This window comes from Chelonia mydas, chromosome 2 (assembly GCF_015237465.2).
Source record: "Chelonia mydas isolate rCheMyd1 chromosome 2, rCheMyd1.pri.v2, whole genome shotgun sequence".
Lineage (NCBI taxonomy): Eukaryota > Metazoa > Chordata > Testudines > Cheloniidae > Chelonia > Chelonia mydas.
In genome coordinates, this window is record NC_057850.1 from 117,584,504 (window position 1) to 117,600,694 (window position 16,191).

Below are 16,191 nucleotides of genomic sequence, written 5' to 3' on the forward strand. Positions count from 1 at the left end.
AACGCTCCTTGTTTTCGTGCCTTTAGTTACATGTGCCACCAAAGAGCTGCAAAACGTTTAGTGATGTGGGTCAGAGCTCTTTAAAAGGGAAAAGCCGGCAGTGTAGTCCGTCAGCTAGGCGCCTTTCCGGCACAACTCCCATCGATCTCCATGCAGGACCGGTCTCTTAGCTAGCAAGAGCCGCTGAAATTGAAGAATTGGACCTGTGGCGATTGCCCCATCCATGAAATACTCATGTCGTTGTCACCGGCGCAAGGCAATTTCCGTGCGCACGTGACACCCATTCTGAAATGACACGTTTGAAAGTTACAGCTTCTCTCATGAGTAGGAAATCTCTTGGGATGCTCGCCTGTTCGTTGGAATTACCATGCAAAACCAGGGGCTTTCGTCTACTGTGTATTTCATCTTATTGGTGTGTGTGTTTTGTCTGCAATTGTTTGTGTACAGAGGGACCCGTGAGAGTATAGGTACACACACTTCCATTCGCGTGCTAATTACACACGATAACAATTAACCAGCGTGACATACCCTAACAATTATTTTTCAACCATGTTTAGCCATTGGTGCATAGGCCCTACATAGTTTGTAGAGGCTAACTCACAGAGATTGGAGTTTTAAATTTAAAAAATCCCAGGTAGGAACAGCCAGAGCTGTTTCACAGCATTATTCCCCTTACAAGGAAAATTTATGAAAAATAATGGGGGGGGGGCATCCTCGGGGATAACTCAGGGCAGGGTTTGAGGCTCTGAAGGCAGGGAAATAAAGAGACCCATAAGCTCACCACTATCTAGAAGCACGCACAGAAAGGGACAAAAGTACTTGTCGGACACTTTTTTCCTTTAACATATGCTCTTCCATCTTAAGAGCTATTGTATTTTTAAAAAGCCATTTCAAAGTATACGTGTATTAAATCTCCGCTCCTTATTTCTGCCTGTCCTAGAGAAGCCTCGAGCAGACATTGCTACCACTCTGGGATTGTATTCAATAGCCCAAAGACGTTGCCTGTTTCTCACGTCTCAGAATGAAAGCGGGCGGCTTTGCAGTTGAAAAGGCCCGGACGCGATTGTATTTGCAAAGAAAACAGACCCCCTCGCTTTCAGCGTCTGAAGATGAAGTGCGCGCTCTGCACCTGTAGGGAGTAATGCAAACCGATGGGATATGTGTGTGTGTGTGTGTGTATACACACATCTATTGTGCTTAGACTCCGTCCTGCAGGGTCAGCCTTAAAGGAAGCATCTGTTTCCAATTAGCAGGCTCCGAGCTCCTGCTTGAGACGAACACTGTTCCCGGGCAAGGAGGTGCCCTTTGAGCACCCGCTCCGCTCCGAACAGCCCGGCCTCAAGTTTGCTCCGTATCCCACTGAAACCACCTCCTCACGCACCACACGCTTTTTCCATTACACCTCTGGCAACTGCCTGCCTTTCACACAGGCACACAAAGAGCCTCTCTCTCCGGCAGCCCAGTTACTCCCAAACGGTGACAAGCTCGCTCAAGTCCCCACACATACAGGCACGTCATGAAATGGCTCTTGAATACGTTCAGGACCGTTTCTGGGGCTAATACACACACGATCACGTTCAGATATTGGTGCTGGAATCTCCTTGTGCCCCCGCCTTTCCTTTTATAGGCTTAGACTGTCCCCCCTTCTTCTAATCCTTATAGAACATTATTTACTTTTTAAACACACACGCACACGACAGCGAGAGAGAGAGAACATCAGCGTTCCAGTTATTTTGCCTGTGTGTTCTGTAGTTGTCTAAAGGATCTAATTTTTATGTTTCTAAATGTGCTGCCTAAGACAGAAGTCTGGCAAATTTTCGAGACAGACAGTTAAGAGAAGAGTTAATTGCTGGGTGGTAGATCTTCAACCAAAGGGAAATGTATGGGCTCCACGACCTCTGGGTAACCTGGGTACCTTGGCACGACATCTTTCAACAATATTTACTTACCTTGAAGTTGCTATTTTATTTATTTCTCAAGGCATCTTTCGAGATGGTTGGAGCTCCGGGGTGAGCTCTAATTATAGTAAGCAGAAATGTGAATGGCTCAGTTCTGTAGGACTTGGATCATAAAGGTGCTGGATAGGGAAGCTTATTGTATTTCTTCTCTCTCATGCACACACGAACTGGCGTTTTCAAAAAAAAACAACCCCTTCTGACTAGTTTGCAAGATATTTGATCAATTAGGAATTAATTCACCATGGACCAAAGGCAATTTCACTGTTAAGTTATATCAGTGATCCAAACTTGGAAGAGTTCAAGTGGTGGAAATGATATATTGGGGTGGAGGTAAGCAGCAGGAAATCAAAACAAGGAGTGTACAGAAAAGGAAGACTAGGGGAAAAGAGCTGGAGGAAAGTTAGTGGCAAAGTTTTTTGTTTTTTTTTTGTTTTGATTTTCTTTCATTTTTAGTTGGGGAGAGCACTAAAATGCACTTCAGGTCCTTTGTAGAAAGATGATTTTTAATATCAAAAGGAAATTAACTGGATATTTCAGGTACATGATGAGGGGAAACAACCCTGGAGATAAACCTCAAATTTAAGAAAGTTAAACAGGAGCAGTAGCAATGGTTTGAGATCTTCTCTTACTTGCAAATTAAAGGTCTGGAAATTAAATGTATATTTTAGACAAGTACATAAAATAAAATTAATTAAAGCCCCCCCCCAGCATTTTATACAGATTATGATTCTCCTCCAATCGATTATGTCCAACTAAGATGCAGACGGCAGCCTCCACCAACCGTCAGGAGTGATTTCTCTAGAGGAGATGAAGACCATTTGGAGGCAAAGAGCAGGCTCAGGCATTGGGGTTATTCTTCATGAGTTCCACATCAGCTTCCACCATCTCTTTCACCAACTCCTGCAAGAAGGAACAGCATGTGGTGGTTATTCTGGTCTTTTGGAAGACTCAAATGCCTGTTTTTTTTGTTTTTAAGTTTAATTGCCAATCCATTGTGCAATACTCAACGCACTAAAAACAAAACACCCCACCCCTCCAACCCCTCATTTTATGTATCATTTCAATTATTATTTAACTTGTAGGGAAAAGTTAACTTTGATGTTAACAGCAGCAAACAGAAGTTCAGGAAAGAAAATTCCAGGGGGCTGTCAAATACAGAGACAACTGAGCAGTAATTTAAAAAATACCACAATTTATGAGAAAAATGCCCTCCTGAAGGATCCAATATTAAAATAGCAGTGACACGAAATGTAAATGCTTTATTAATAGAAACCTTGGTTTGTTTTATTTGTGCATTTCCATGCTTTAAGTGAGTGCTGTGCTTCTTTTATACTGTTTTTTTTTTTTTTCTGCCATGGCTTGGCTTTTAAGGCTGGGACTCTAATTAAAGCTAACTATTTTCCAAAACGTTCAGCACCACGATATTCAGTCCAATGACTATTACAGCATTCAATCCTTCAATATGAGCACCTGGATTTTTAAATAGCCTTCATGTAATCATTATTGAAACTGTAATTTCTCTTTTTGTTCACCGGTTAAGAGCTTCCCTCTTTCCACAACGCAACACAAACAGGAATAAAACAGTCCAGTAAGAGAACTTACATCAAAAGTGACTCTGGGCTTCCAATTCAGTTTTTGTTCTGCTTTGGTACGATCTCCTTGAAGAAAATCCTGGGAAAAGGAAAAGAAAAGAAACATTGCAGGACCTCTTTATGTGTTCCTTGTTGCAGTGTGTAAGGTTTGCCATTGCACTGCTTGCTCCTTATCTAAAGCATCTTGAGGCCCCCAGCAGCTGTAATTTGTCTTTAAAAGAATGAAGCTAGACTAAAAACCTTCAGGCTAACGAAACCATCGGCCTGACTCCCTTAACAGGTTGCAGTTGAGGTGGAAAGGTAAGGCAAGGGCCACACAAAACTGCTGACAGCTATTGTCTAGCACCACTTATACAAGAGACTCCTCTGTCCACACACATTTCCTTGCAAGTCCTGGGCTAGATCAGTGTCTTTACAGGCCACACTTAGAAACTCTGACAAAAATCATTTATTTGTGATTGTGCAATTTCAGTTAAAGCTCAGATGCCTATAAATCACCAGGACGCACATTTAAGAAACCTTGCACAGGCCACTTAAAACGTAAGGAGTAATTCTTCTTTACATCAAACCTTATTGACTCTTTAATGGTAAACCCTTTACATTACATTGTCATATGTCCTGATCATGCTACTAAGAGAGCTGTTTCAAATTATTGCATTTTTTCCCCCTTTTGGTTAAACAGAAGTAAATCACAAAGCAAACATGACAACTGAAATGTTCTCTTTCAAATAAAAACCATGTGATCACGGAAGGACTGCTGAATAACTGTTAGAACCCATGTTACTGCATTGTTATAGGGCAGTGATAGCACGTCCAGCAGATACGTGGAGAGTGAAAGCTTTTGGCACACTATTTTTTACAAGAACTAACTTGAACATCCACATAGAAACTACCCTGAAATAGTATATTACAGGAACCCAGACACTGTTAGGCTTGGATCATAAAGATGTGGTTGACTATTTAAAGTGCCACAAACACAAACATGCTGCATCTCTAATGAAACTGAAAGATATTTTGTTATTGTTTCTAGATTAAACATTAGTTATACAAATATCCCTTTGCTTGAATTTATGTACACAGCTCAAAGCTTTCTGTATGTGAAAGGATGGGGTATAATTCCACAGCTAATTGTCTTCTGCATCCTTGAGGGGGGGGAAAATGTTGGGGATAAATTCTGCCCTCATATTTGACTTCCGTGATGTAACACAGCAGGATTTGGTGTCTCTAAAATTGGGAAAATGTGGGTTTTTCCCCTCCCTCCTCCATCCTTTCTGACCAGTGGTGGAGCTAATGAGCATTTTGTGGCATTAGCTCTCCAAAAGAAGTACCGCGGCACACAGATACCATCTTCTTGCGTGTCTGTGATCATGTTAACTTCCAAAAATAGCCTCGCCCTGTGCCAAAGGTAGGAAATTCTTCTTCATAAGTGTGCTATGTAAAACTAGAGTTCCCTTCCAGGAGTAGAGGGAAAATCACCTCAGGTACTGTACTGCAGACGGGGCTGTGGAACAAACAGGTCTGCTGAGAATGTTCCAGGCAGCATTTTTAATAATTCAGTCTGTATGCTAAAAATAACGTTGGCTTCCTCCAGAAAAGACTAAACAGCCAGATCCAAAACAAAATAAAATGACAAGCAAAATCATTTTCTTTTCCTAAGTTATCCTAAACATTTCCTATTACAATTCTATCATGGCGTTTGGAAATTGCAGTAGACCTTTGGGGCCAAATTCGGTAAAACCCTTATCAATTTGAGTAATCCCCATTGGAGTAATCAGATTATTCCTCCGAGTAAGGAATACCCAAGTGAGCATAGCATTGCAAAATCTGGCCCTGAAATAGGAAAGACTCCCATTGACTCTGATGGACTTTGGATCAGGTTCTAAATCCAAATGGAAGTATTAAAATGTATGCCCTCTCTCTCGTTTTAGTTTAACATGCATTACATATGTCTAGAAGCAAGAAAAACCCTCTTAAAATACAAATTTCTGTTCAAAACCAGTTTCCTTTCAATCAATACTAATGCAAGCTGTTTTAAACATTTAAACCATTAGCTAGTAACTTAGTATTTTTAATATAATCTAATTTTAAAAGTCATAATAAAAGGTATATAATAAAACCAGAGTTTCATTTTTATAAAACATTGTATAAAGTAATAATTTTACATCCACAATCTTTATTTCAAAACCAGATTCTTTCAAAACCCTGCCAAATCTAGGGTATTGATTTTTTTTTTTTTTTTTACTCATTGTGGAAAAAGGTCAAGAGACAAGGTATGTCATTGTCTCATTGCACAGCAAATAAGTTTACAGGAAAACTACATATATGCTGCTTTTAAAAGGTTTGGGAGCCGTCTTTAAACTTCCTAACACAAATGTTCTCCTTTAAAACCATTCATTTCCAAAACATTTTTTTGTTTTCAATTCAAACCCTCCATTCACAAACATAAGCACTCAGTTGCTGATAAGCAAAAAATAAGATTTGTTTTTCAAATCAATAAAAGTTCTGAAGTTGCAGTGAGTACAGCTGGATGGGATACAAGATAACACAGAAGCTAGTATATGAAATCAACATAAGAATATAAGATAAAAAACAAACGAGAAACCTTAAAGTTCACGTACTTTAACAATAAAATAGTAAAAGTACTCTGGTGCTTAGTTTGTAAAAAGATTTACTATATACGATAATACAATTTTCCTCATTTGACTCAGGTTAAAACATTTTAAATGACTTTCCTAGAGAAGTTTATATACTTTCTTGAAACCCTATTTTACAATAAGATTTAATTACAAACAACATTATATAACCAGAATTTCTTCCTATGGATGTTTTAAGTTGTTCAGCTATAAAAGTTAGTAGATAGAAGATAACATGGATACGAAAAACAATATTATAGTTTAAACCAATCATCATAACATTACACCTAAATTTGAGGATTGAACGTATTGTTAGTGAAAGCTTGAAACACAGAATGGAAATGTTCTTAATGATGACTGGAAAAAGCTATTACTGATTAAAGGATTGTATTGCAGTCACGTTTGCTGTATTTTTCTACAAGTAGCACATAATATGAAAACAATGAAGTAATTACAATTAAATAAGAGTATTTGAAAAAAAAAAAACTCTTGGAACTGAATCACTGCTTATTTATGTAATTAAAGTGTTTCATTGAAACTAGAGCTGCACCTATTTAACTTTCAGATTTAGTCTGGTAAAGCCCTACTTTACCACTCCAGGGGCTTACAGCTTTTCAGTCCCAGGGCTTTACTTTCTGGAGGCACAACCAGACCAAAAAAGTTTATGAAGGAAGAGGATGAGGTGAGTCCCACAAGGAGAAATGGATCTTTGTGGTTCTTGAAAGACAGCTGCTGCTGAATACAGACCAGCCAATATTCCTGTTTCTGATACCATAGTCGGTAAAGTATAGTCACATAGTAGTATTTCTGCAGGATTTTTTTTATCATTGTGTTTTACACACACAATGTATAAAAAGAAAGTTCCTTGACTTCATGTAGAATTCAAGGGAACAGATAGGCAAGTAAGAGGTTTTTTGTTTTGTTTTTACCAAAGCTGAAAATGATGTTAATTGTTTTGTGTTATTTTACAGTACTTGGACTTTGCAAATAAAGTAACAGTGAAAAGTTTAAGTATCCATTTTAGGAGGAAGTGCCATCCGACTCTTATTTTCCATGAAAAAGAAAATGAAGCATACAAATGGCAAGTTTTACATGTGAGTTACAACTTGTTCTTGAATATGGAAAGCTGAGCAATCGGTGAAGTAGCTAAAGGGGTAAAAGGCAACAGCCAAATTGTCTGTTGCCATTTAACACTATTGTAGAAATCTCTGACAGATTTAACTTCACTTAGCTGTGATATGATCTTCTCTCTAGGCCAGGGAAAAGAATGCATCTATCTGATATGATCTTTTCTGTTTGTCTAGCCCTCTCCCACTCTGTTTATAATTATAGCTTAAAGCCTAAATGTGCAAAAAACCAAAAACCACACCCCCAAAACCACCTCTAAATTTTATTAAACCTGATTTTATGGAGATTCGGTTTTATAGTCCAAACCAAGCTAAAGCAAACAAACAAAAAGGTACACACATGAGTACAGAGAAACTTGTTGTGTAGTGTGGCCTGGTATTTTTTAAAGAGTTATAAAACCCAGATAAAAAAATGTAAAATATTTCTGTGTAAAGATCACATTTCCTCAGCTCTGGTTCTGAGTGTCATCACTACTTTTATTTTGACTCATTAGGTGAATGATCTGGTTTCACTGTGCAATTTATTACTGTCTAATTCAATTAAATTTAACTGAAAATTTGAAAAGCCTCAAGACAACATGAGGGAAAAAAAGGCATACAGATTGCTTAAAAGTTCTGTAAGTTTTCTCCTAATCCTACAGTTGATCTGATAATATTTAGATTAATTCATTTAACTCAGCATCTAGGGTCAGATTCTGCCCCCAGTTACACCAGTGTAAATCCAGAGCAAATCTAATGAGATTATAGGTGCTATAAAACACCAAGGAAGTCAATGGCAAAACTCCCACTGACTTCAATGAAGATAGGATTTCATCCCTAAAATAGACAGAGTTGACCTAAATTGTAATAGTTCTGCAGTCAGAAAGTTGTGGTGGTCACATTCACAAGATGATGCATAAGGCTTTCTGGAAGCTGACTTTTTATGTCACAGATCTTTTATAAACTGATAAAGGGGTTAGACGAAGCTCTGAAAAGTCACCAAACTAAGTGCCTGTTCCTGCAGTTCTTTGCCTGAGAAAGGTTGTCAGAATTGGGCTTCTAGGTCATAAAGTTTTCCAGAATGTAGTAATTTGAATACAAGGTTTCCTTAAACACCATTTTTCTCCTCTATCCTATGTATTTCCTTCTTGAGACTGCCCTCTCATCTTTGACTCATGCTATGAAAAAAACAACCATTTAAGAAGTCTGCAATATTGTACAATTTCTCCATTTCTGTAATTTTTGGGGGCACATGCTGAGGCCATTTGAGCTTCCCCTATAAGTATTTTATTACTCAGAATATTATTCTCTCGTCAGTTACTTTTTGGAGCAGTTTTCATATGTATTTTTACTGAGAGATCATATAACGCAGCTCATTGACAGGTCAGCCCCATAGCATGTTTGGGTGTCTGCTACACTTCACTGTTAAAACATAGCAGACTTTGTTAAATAGTTTCCTGAAATCAGTTAGTTAGGGAGGAGATTGATCAACCAGACAACCCATGATACTCAAGATGTATGCATCACTAACTGCATCAATTGCTGTCGCCCTTATCTTCTATTCCCCTAACACTCCCATTACTTGTCACCAGGCTGTGTTATACTGTGTGTCTTAACTAAGGCCCTGTTCCTGAAAAGACTTAAGCACGTGAACAGTCCCCTTGACTTAAATGGAAATACTCACTGCGTTAAGTTAATCACGTGTGTAAATCTGCAAGATTGGAGCCAAAGAGCCTCAAAGCACATATTACTAGGTATAGTACTACTGGGAATAGTACCACTGAGCTCAAATGAAGACCTATATGGAACTAGTCACAATAGTTTGGCAGTAGGTGCTTGCAGCCCTTATACTCTGAGATTTTCAAGGCAGGGGACACTGTCCTTAATTTGTCTGTAAAGTGCCATACACACTTATAGTGCCATGGAAATAATAATAAAACAACTGGTTTCAGAGTAACAGCTGTGTTAGTCTGTATCCGCAAAAAGAACAGGAGTACTTGTGGCACCTTAGAGACTATTCCTCTAAGCACTGTAAATAAGAAGGGAGTGTTAAGATGAAGTGTGTCAATGAGGAAAGCCCAAAATCTACACACACACAGAGAAAACATCTTGAATTTAAGAAGAGCAGTTATGGAGTGGCATTCAGTTTTCATTTTCCACCACTATTCTTAGAAAAGCAAAGTTGTGGAACAGTTAACGTATCAAGGGAATAAAAGAATGCCAGTGAATTTGGTTCCCTATCTAAAATTGTTTTAAAGTGGCATAAGCAGGCTAGCTTTCACTCTCGCGTCAGTGATTCCTCCCCCCCCACCCCCCCCGAAATATAGTACTTTTCACAAAGAGCCCTAGAGAAAGACAAGGGCAAATGCCTATATGGTGGAAACCGCTCAAACTGACCTTGGATATTGTGAAACTCCATTTGCAATGAAATCCTGACCTTTTTCCTAAGTGTATTTTAATATGCAGAAATTGTTTGCTTAGGAAACTTCACGTATAATCCAACAGTTCTGTGGAATAGAAGGACTTTAGCATGGGGCTGATTTTGAGAGGTGCTGAGGACTTGCATTTGTGATTGACTTTGGTGGGCTAGGGGTGCTCACTACCTTCAGGATAAGGCCCAATCAAAGAGTTCCATTGTATGAACTAATATCAACTAAACATAAATCGAATGAGATCAGCCTTTCCTCTTGTACCACAAACCAGACACATTACAGCAGTGTCTTTAATTGATCTGTTTGATAATCTCCAATTTGATCAGCCTCAAAAGAGGCAGGCATGAGAACTCACAGCAGTAATAAACAGAAGGGTGATAATTAGTCATGAATATTCTCTCTCCTCTCTTCCTCCCCTCCCCCACCACTTTCCCACTTTATTGCTGCATATCAGCACAAATTGAAGCTGAAGCCAGACCTCTCTTTTAATGACAGGGGTGATAAGAGACACGAAGAAAACAGCAAACTGTCTGGTCTGCTCAGGAAGTTGGGAATCAGTGGCATTGTCCATCAGGGAGGCCAACAGAATGCCGTCAGTGCTAAAACAATGCTTCAGCTCAACTTCAGGGAAATTGAGTCAGTCAGCACTGGCTCGGACAAGCACACTGACATTGGAGATAAAATGGCAAATGGAGCAAGAGAGGGAGCTGACCCTCTGCGTGGTTTGAGTCTCGTTGCCAGGGCTTTATCACTTTGATGGAGGCAGTGCACAAGTTAATCAACACGAGAGCATAATGCATATGTACCTCTTAGGAGAGCATATGCAGACGTTAGGTTACTACAGTTATTATCTTTGTGCAAAAGTCAACTGAGTTACATGCCTAATATGGTCAAGTATTAGTCACTCTTTTAATTTCCCAGATGAAGCCTGAGAAAATGTCTTGGCAAAAATTAGTCTTTGGTCCAGATAAAATTCCTCCTGAGTTTGGGCTGGATGAGAAGACCACTGACTTTAAAGGGCTTTGAATCAGGCCTTCAGTTGCTCAGCACAAGTGTTCTCTACTGGAGATTTTTACAGGCCAGCTACTGTTACAGTGTATCCAGTTTGAGCCCAGATACTCTTCAGGAACATGAGATTCATGTATGGACAGTGACATACGTAAACATGTGGAATAGTCTCACAAGGAGAGTGCAGGAAGCCGTACAACTCAGGACTTTTGAAAACTAGACTGGACACTAGAGATGGAATCCTGGCCCCACTGAAGGCAATGGCAAAACTATAATTGACATCAGTGGGGCCAGGATTTCACCCTAGAAATGTATCATAGGGCACAGTTTGGGACTCTGCAGACACCAATGAAGGCTTCCACTTAATGAGATCTTTTGAAGTGTAACAGGTGCCGATGATAAGAATGGTGAGAATTCTAGGGAAGATGAATAAAATTAAATCAACTACACTTGCACGTACCATTTATTATGTAAATCCTGAGTATGGTGAAAAAAAGAAACTTAAAACATGGGACAATATACTATTTTGTAAAAAGAAAAAGAGTACTTGTGGCATCTTAGAGACTAACAAATTCATTTGAGCATGTGCATATATACAAATTTAAAACACACACACACACACTGGTTAAATAAGTGGCCACATTGCAGCTGAAGGCTGAAATCTTAATTACAATGCATTGATTTTGCTTCCCCCCACTGCAACATAGAAAATTTATTCAAGCAGGCTTTGTCTATATTAGAAAGTTGTACTGCTTTAACTACACTGGTATAGTTAAAGTGATATAACCCCCTTGGTGTGGATGCAGTTATAGCGGTATAAAGATACTTTATACCGTATTCCCATATGGAAGGGGAATAATTACAAATCATCTTTATACCAATATACATTCATCCACACTAAAGCTTTCACCACTAACTAATTCAGTCTAAAAAAAAAAAAAAATCACACTCCTAACTGAAATAGTTATACCAATAAAACTTCTAATGGTAGACCAGACCTTAAAGATGCACATGTAAATACACATTCTTTCTCTCTGATATTGTGTATCCAGCCAGCCAGCTCCACACACGTGCACAGAAAAAAACCTTTGGGTTAACTTGCAAAAAAATCTGAAAAGTAAATAACTTGAAACCACATTTTATGACAAACAAAACTGAGTTGTTCAAATCTTCTAGAGAAATTTAGCGAGCTTTACTGATAGTGGGATCCTTTTAGAAGGCAGCAGGGAGGCAAAATGAGAAGAGGTCATTTCCAATTGTGACATAACAGAAGAATACCATTCTAGCTATCAGCCCATCTTTTCATTAATAAATCAATTTTTTTGTTGTTAATTACTGAACTGTATTATGTTGTAGCTTGTGTTCCATTATGCCCTGATCTTTTGAAAACTCTTGTGGAAGTGAATGGGACTTTTACTTGCGTAAGGAATAAAGAATTGGATAATCACATTCTGATCCTACAAGCACTTGTTACCAGGCAGAGAGCTTATTATTGCGGGTGAGAGGCTCTTTAAATGTAATTGCCGTAGATAATTTTTAATTATGTCTGAAGATTATTTTCCTCATCATTTCCTCTTCCTGTCATGCTTTTCATGTGTTTTTACTATATTGTTAAAGTTGTTTGATTTCACGGGGATTAATTATGTAGTAAGAAATGTGAACGAAGGTGGTGGAATCAGGTATTCAATGCTTATGAGGCAAGCTGCTGACGCATGCTTAAAAACCTTTGACACATTCACTGATCTGCTCAGCAAGGTGAAAATGAAAACTGGCCTACTGGTATATTGCTAAATTTTAACTCTGCCACAGAAATACAGTGCATCACTTTTAAAAACCATTTATTCATTTAAGAAGTGTTAGTAGGTTTGCCAGTCATTGCTACGTAAGTATCAGAAACGAAAATGATAATCACAACAGCGAGCTTGTTATTTATCATTGTGGGCCGCATCCAATACTACCTTTATGACCCTGAGGATGTCATATGGGCCACAGCTGTGTGTTCATTGGCCCGCAAGTGGCCCACGGGCCACAGGTTGAGAACCACTGGTTTAGAGAAATGTTGTAAAGTAATAGAATAATCAAATCTCTATTTAACAGGGTGTTACCATATTACAGAGTTAACCTCTTTACAACATCCAAGCCATGTGATTAATGGGGATTTCATTAATTTGAGTGAAACTACTGTCTCTACTCATATTTAGCAAGCCAGGCATTTCTATCAAAAATTATTTAAAAAAATTGGACAGGTGTGTGCTCTCTCCCCCCCATCTCTCCCCCGGGGGTGGATGCACAGTGTTAGATATTTGGTTACCATTTAATCAAAATTCAAAGTATCTATCTGTCCTCTGTCTATTTTGCTGGGTACATTATTGATGTATTAATTTTTCCATAACAACCTCCTAAATTTTTAGGAACTATTTCTCTAGTTCTGGGCTATTTTTCTTATTCCAATTAGAGGTTATCAGTAGGCTAGTGGCTGCTAACACATGAAAGATTAACTCTCATTTCTTTGAGCATGACCATTTCTGCTAAGAAATCTCCGGAGATTATTTTGATACAGACCTAGGGATGAAGCATTTCACAGAAAAAGAATCCTCCTCTCCTCCACAATGGATAATAAAATCTGAGTTTCATTTTGTCTTTGGACATGTCACCTCCAATATTTCCCTTTACGGACTCACACTTATATCATGACTGCTTGACAAAAATACCCAAACTAATATATTTTAATTCTATAATATGGATGTCTAAAGGTACATCTCTATCACTCTTCTACCATCACTACTTTGTGATGATGTAAATGTAATATCTGATGAAGGAGAATGTATTTAACTTTTTATTCAACAAAAACCTCATTTTTTTTAAAAATGAAAACATTTCCCCCTCCCCCCAAATTTGAGTTTAATCAAAAAGCCATTTTCTATCTAAAAACATTTTGATGGACACATTCCAACAGCTGTGATCATCATATATTATCTCCCTTTCTTGGATATATGTTTAGTTAATAACCTCAAACAGTTAAAGGCTAAGTTGTGACTTGGACTACACGCCTGGGCAGAAAAGTAAAAACCCCTTTTACACTGCTACCGTGGCTCTTCGGACCTTGGATTCACTTACTTTCTACCCAGAAGCAGGTGGGCAGGAAGCCAGAGGAGAGGGAAGAGGTGGGGAATGAGTGGATTCTTGTATCCACCCACTCATGTGGCATCAGCATGAGAGGGGGGGTTAATAATTTGCTGTGTTACAGGCCAATATATATCCCGGAGCCACAATTCCTTTCCTTGCACAAAACAACTATATGCTGCCCCTTGTTATTGGTTGTGTCCTAGAGACACAATCTAGCCCTAAATGTCTTCATTACCAATCATACTTGATTAACTGTCTATAAGCACTCTTTCTACCTGCATCTCAATCAGTCACTGACAATTGTCAGAATCAGATATCAGTAGACGATAACTGGAGATAATGTAGGATTTTAACGTTTAAAAGAGAGGCTCAAGAGTTATGTTTATCTTACATGCCTAACAGCCACAAAAATTACCTGTATTTAAAGAAAGCCATTTAAATGTGCAAAGAGAAAAAGAACTGGGGAAGGGGCGCTATGGGGCCCTCCATGAAGCTGGCACATAGGTTGCTTTATTTTCCCTCAAACACTTCTCATTACAAAACAAATGATCCATGAAAGGGTTAAAGTAAAGCACGGTAGGACAATTTTACATTCTGAGCATGTCCTGAACGTATTCTTCAGCATGCTCGATAGAGAAGGAAATCCAAGCAGTGGCCTTTCACATGACATCATAAAAGCCTAATTTATCACCAGCCACCAAACATCTAGAAAATCATAACATCCTTTCAGGAAAACCATGTGCAAAATAATCAGATTTACTTTGATGAAAGCTTTAGAATACAAGTCCAAGTAGGATGCTACAAATAGTAACCCTTTGCAGGTACTTGCCACAGCTAACACCTCAGACTCATGTTTTGCCCAATAGGAGGCTGCTGTATTTCCTGCTCATAAATAAGTTTATTTTTATATTGTATATGTATGCCACCAAATCAGACTGTTGAAGACAAAGGGTCAGAACCTGGCCAACGTGAAGTCTGCTGTGCACCACTCTGGTGACAGAAAGCAGCTTTAAGAATGGCCTAAGTGGCCAACTGAGGACCTCCTTTGTATAGGAAGATCCCTCCAGCAGTGCAGAGATGATTTAGATGGTCTTATGCTCCCCTAACCCTCACAGTCCTGGTGCAGGTGCCTCAGGGCTGTAGTCTGAGCACTGCTTTTATGATCCTTAGCTACTGGAATGGCCATTGGAGTGGAAATTTGGTATAAAGACACCATTGCCTCCCTCCCCTTTTGGTTTCTGAGCTGAGCGTGCTCAAATAGCCCCAAGAGCTGGGCTCACAATCTAATCTAGGGATCTCAAACTCAAATCACCACAAGGGCCACATGAGGACTAGTACATTGGCCCGAGGGCCACATCACTGACACCTTTTCATATAAAGATACAAAAGCCCCCCACGTCTTCCGCTGGCCCCGCCCTCACTCTACTTCTTCCATGAGGCCCCACCCCTTCCTTGCCCCATTCCAACCCCTTCCCCAAAGTACCCACCCCAACTCCACCCCTCCCTGCTCCACCCCTCCCTGCTCACTTATACATTACATGGCCTGATTTTCAGCGCCAAGCACCTGCAGCTTGTTGAGTTCAGTCAGAGTTGTGGATGCTCAACACCTCTGAAAATCAGGCTGCACCATCACATCAGCCTGTAGTTGGAGTACGAGGGAATATCTCTGAGTTAGTTGTGGATCATCCTCAAGGTTGGCTGAAGTGTTCTACCAACATCATTTATTAAATGCAATGACAAAAATTTGAATCCTAATCTGGGCACAAGGAAGCCCTCCACACACCATTACCTACACACTGCATGTAAGTTGTACATTTCATCCAAGGATCCAAAAATACTTTACAAAGATGAGAGATAGTTCTGTCTGTCTGTCTATCCAGGACTCAAGGCATTCAGTGTATTCTAAATGGGTGGTTTTTTTGGCTCAGTGAAAATACACATGGACTTATCATAATGTTATTCTAAATCTCCAATTAACATTAATTCAAGAAGTGAAACATGACTGCAAAATCAAATGATCTTGCATTTACAAAATAAAACAAATGAGTGCATTTCTTTGATTTAAAAATTAGATATTCTAGAACATAAAATATGTGCATTGTCATATATTAAGTAAACAACATATTTAAAACTCTCATTGTCCTTTGAGCGAACTGGCCAGCATTTATGTAACATTCTTGGACTGTAACAGTAAATTCAGATAACTGAGCAAAGTGCCTTTGAATCTGGCCTTAGAACTCTTACTGGTCAAAGCCCAAGTCTTGCTGATGTGACATGAAAAAATAAACTTACTTATTCTTTTGTGTTTTCAGAGATTGGTAATAAAAGCAAATTCT

At 39.0% G+C, this 16,191-nt stretch overlaps 1 protein-coding gene across 1 annotated transcript in view; it reads right to left on the minus strand.

The window, feature by feature from the left end:
* Positions 1 to 2,443: 2,443 nt before the first annotated feature.
* Positions 2,444 to 16,191, minus strand: part of GMDS (GDP-mannose 4,6-dehydratase) — a 542,341-nt gene continuing 528,593 nt past the window's right edge. The window contains exons 10-11 of the mRNA XM_007058823.4: positions 3,561 to 3,629; positions 2,444 to 2,858 (exon numbers count right to left, since the gene is read on the minus strand). Of these exons, the coding sequence (XP_007058885.2) occupies positions 2,796 to 2,858; positions 3,561 to 3,629 (132 nt within the window). The 3' untranslated portion in view covers positions 2,444 to 2,795. The remainder of the gene's footprint in view (positions 2,859 to 3,560; positions 3,630 to 16,191) is intronic.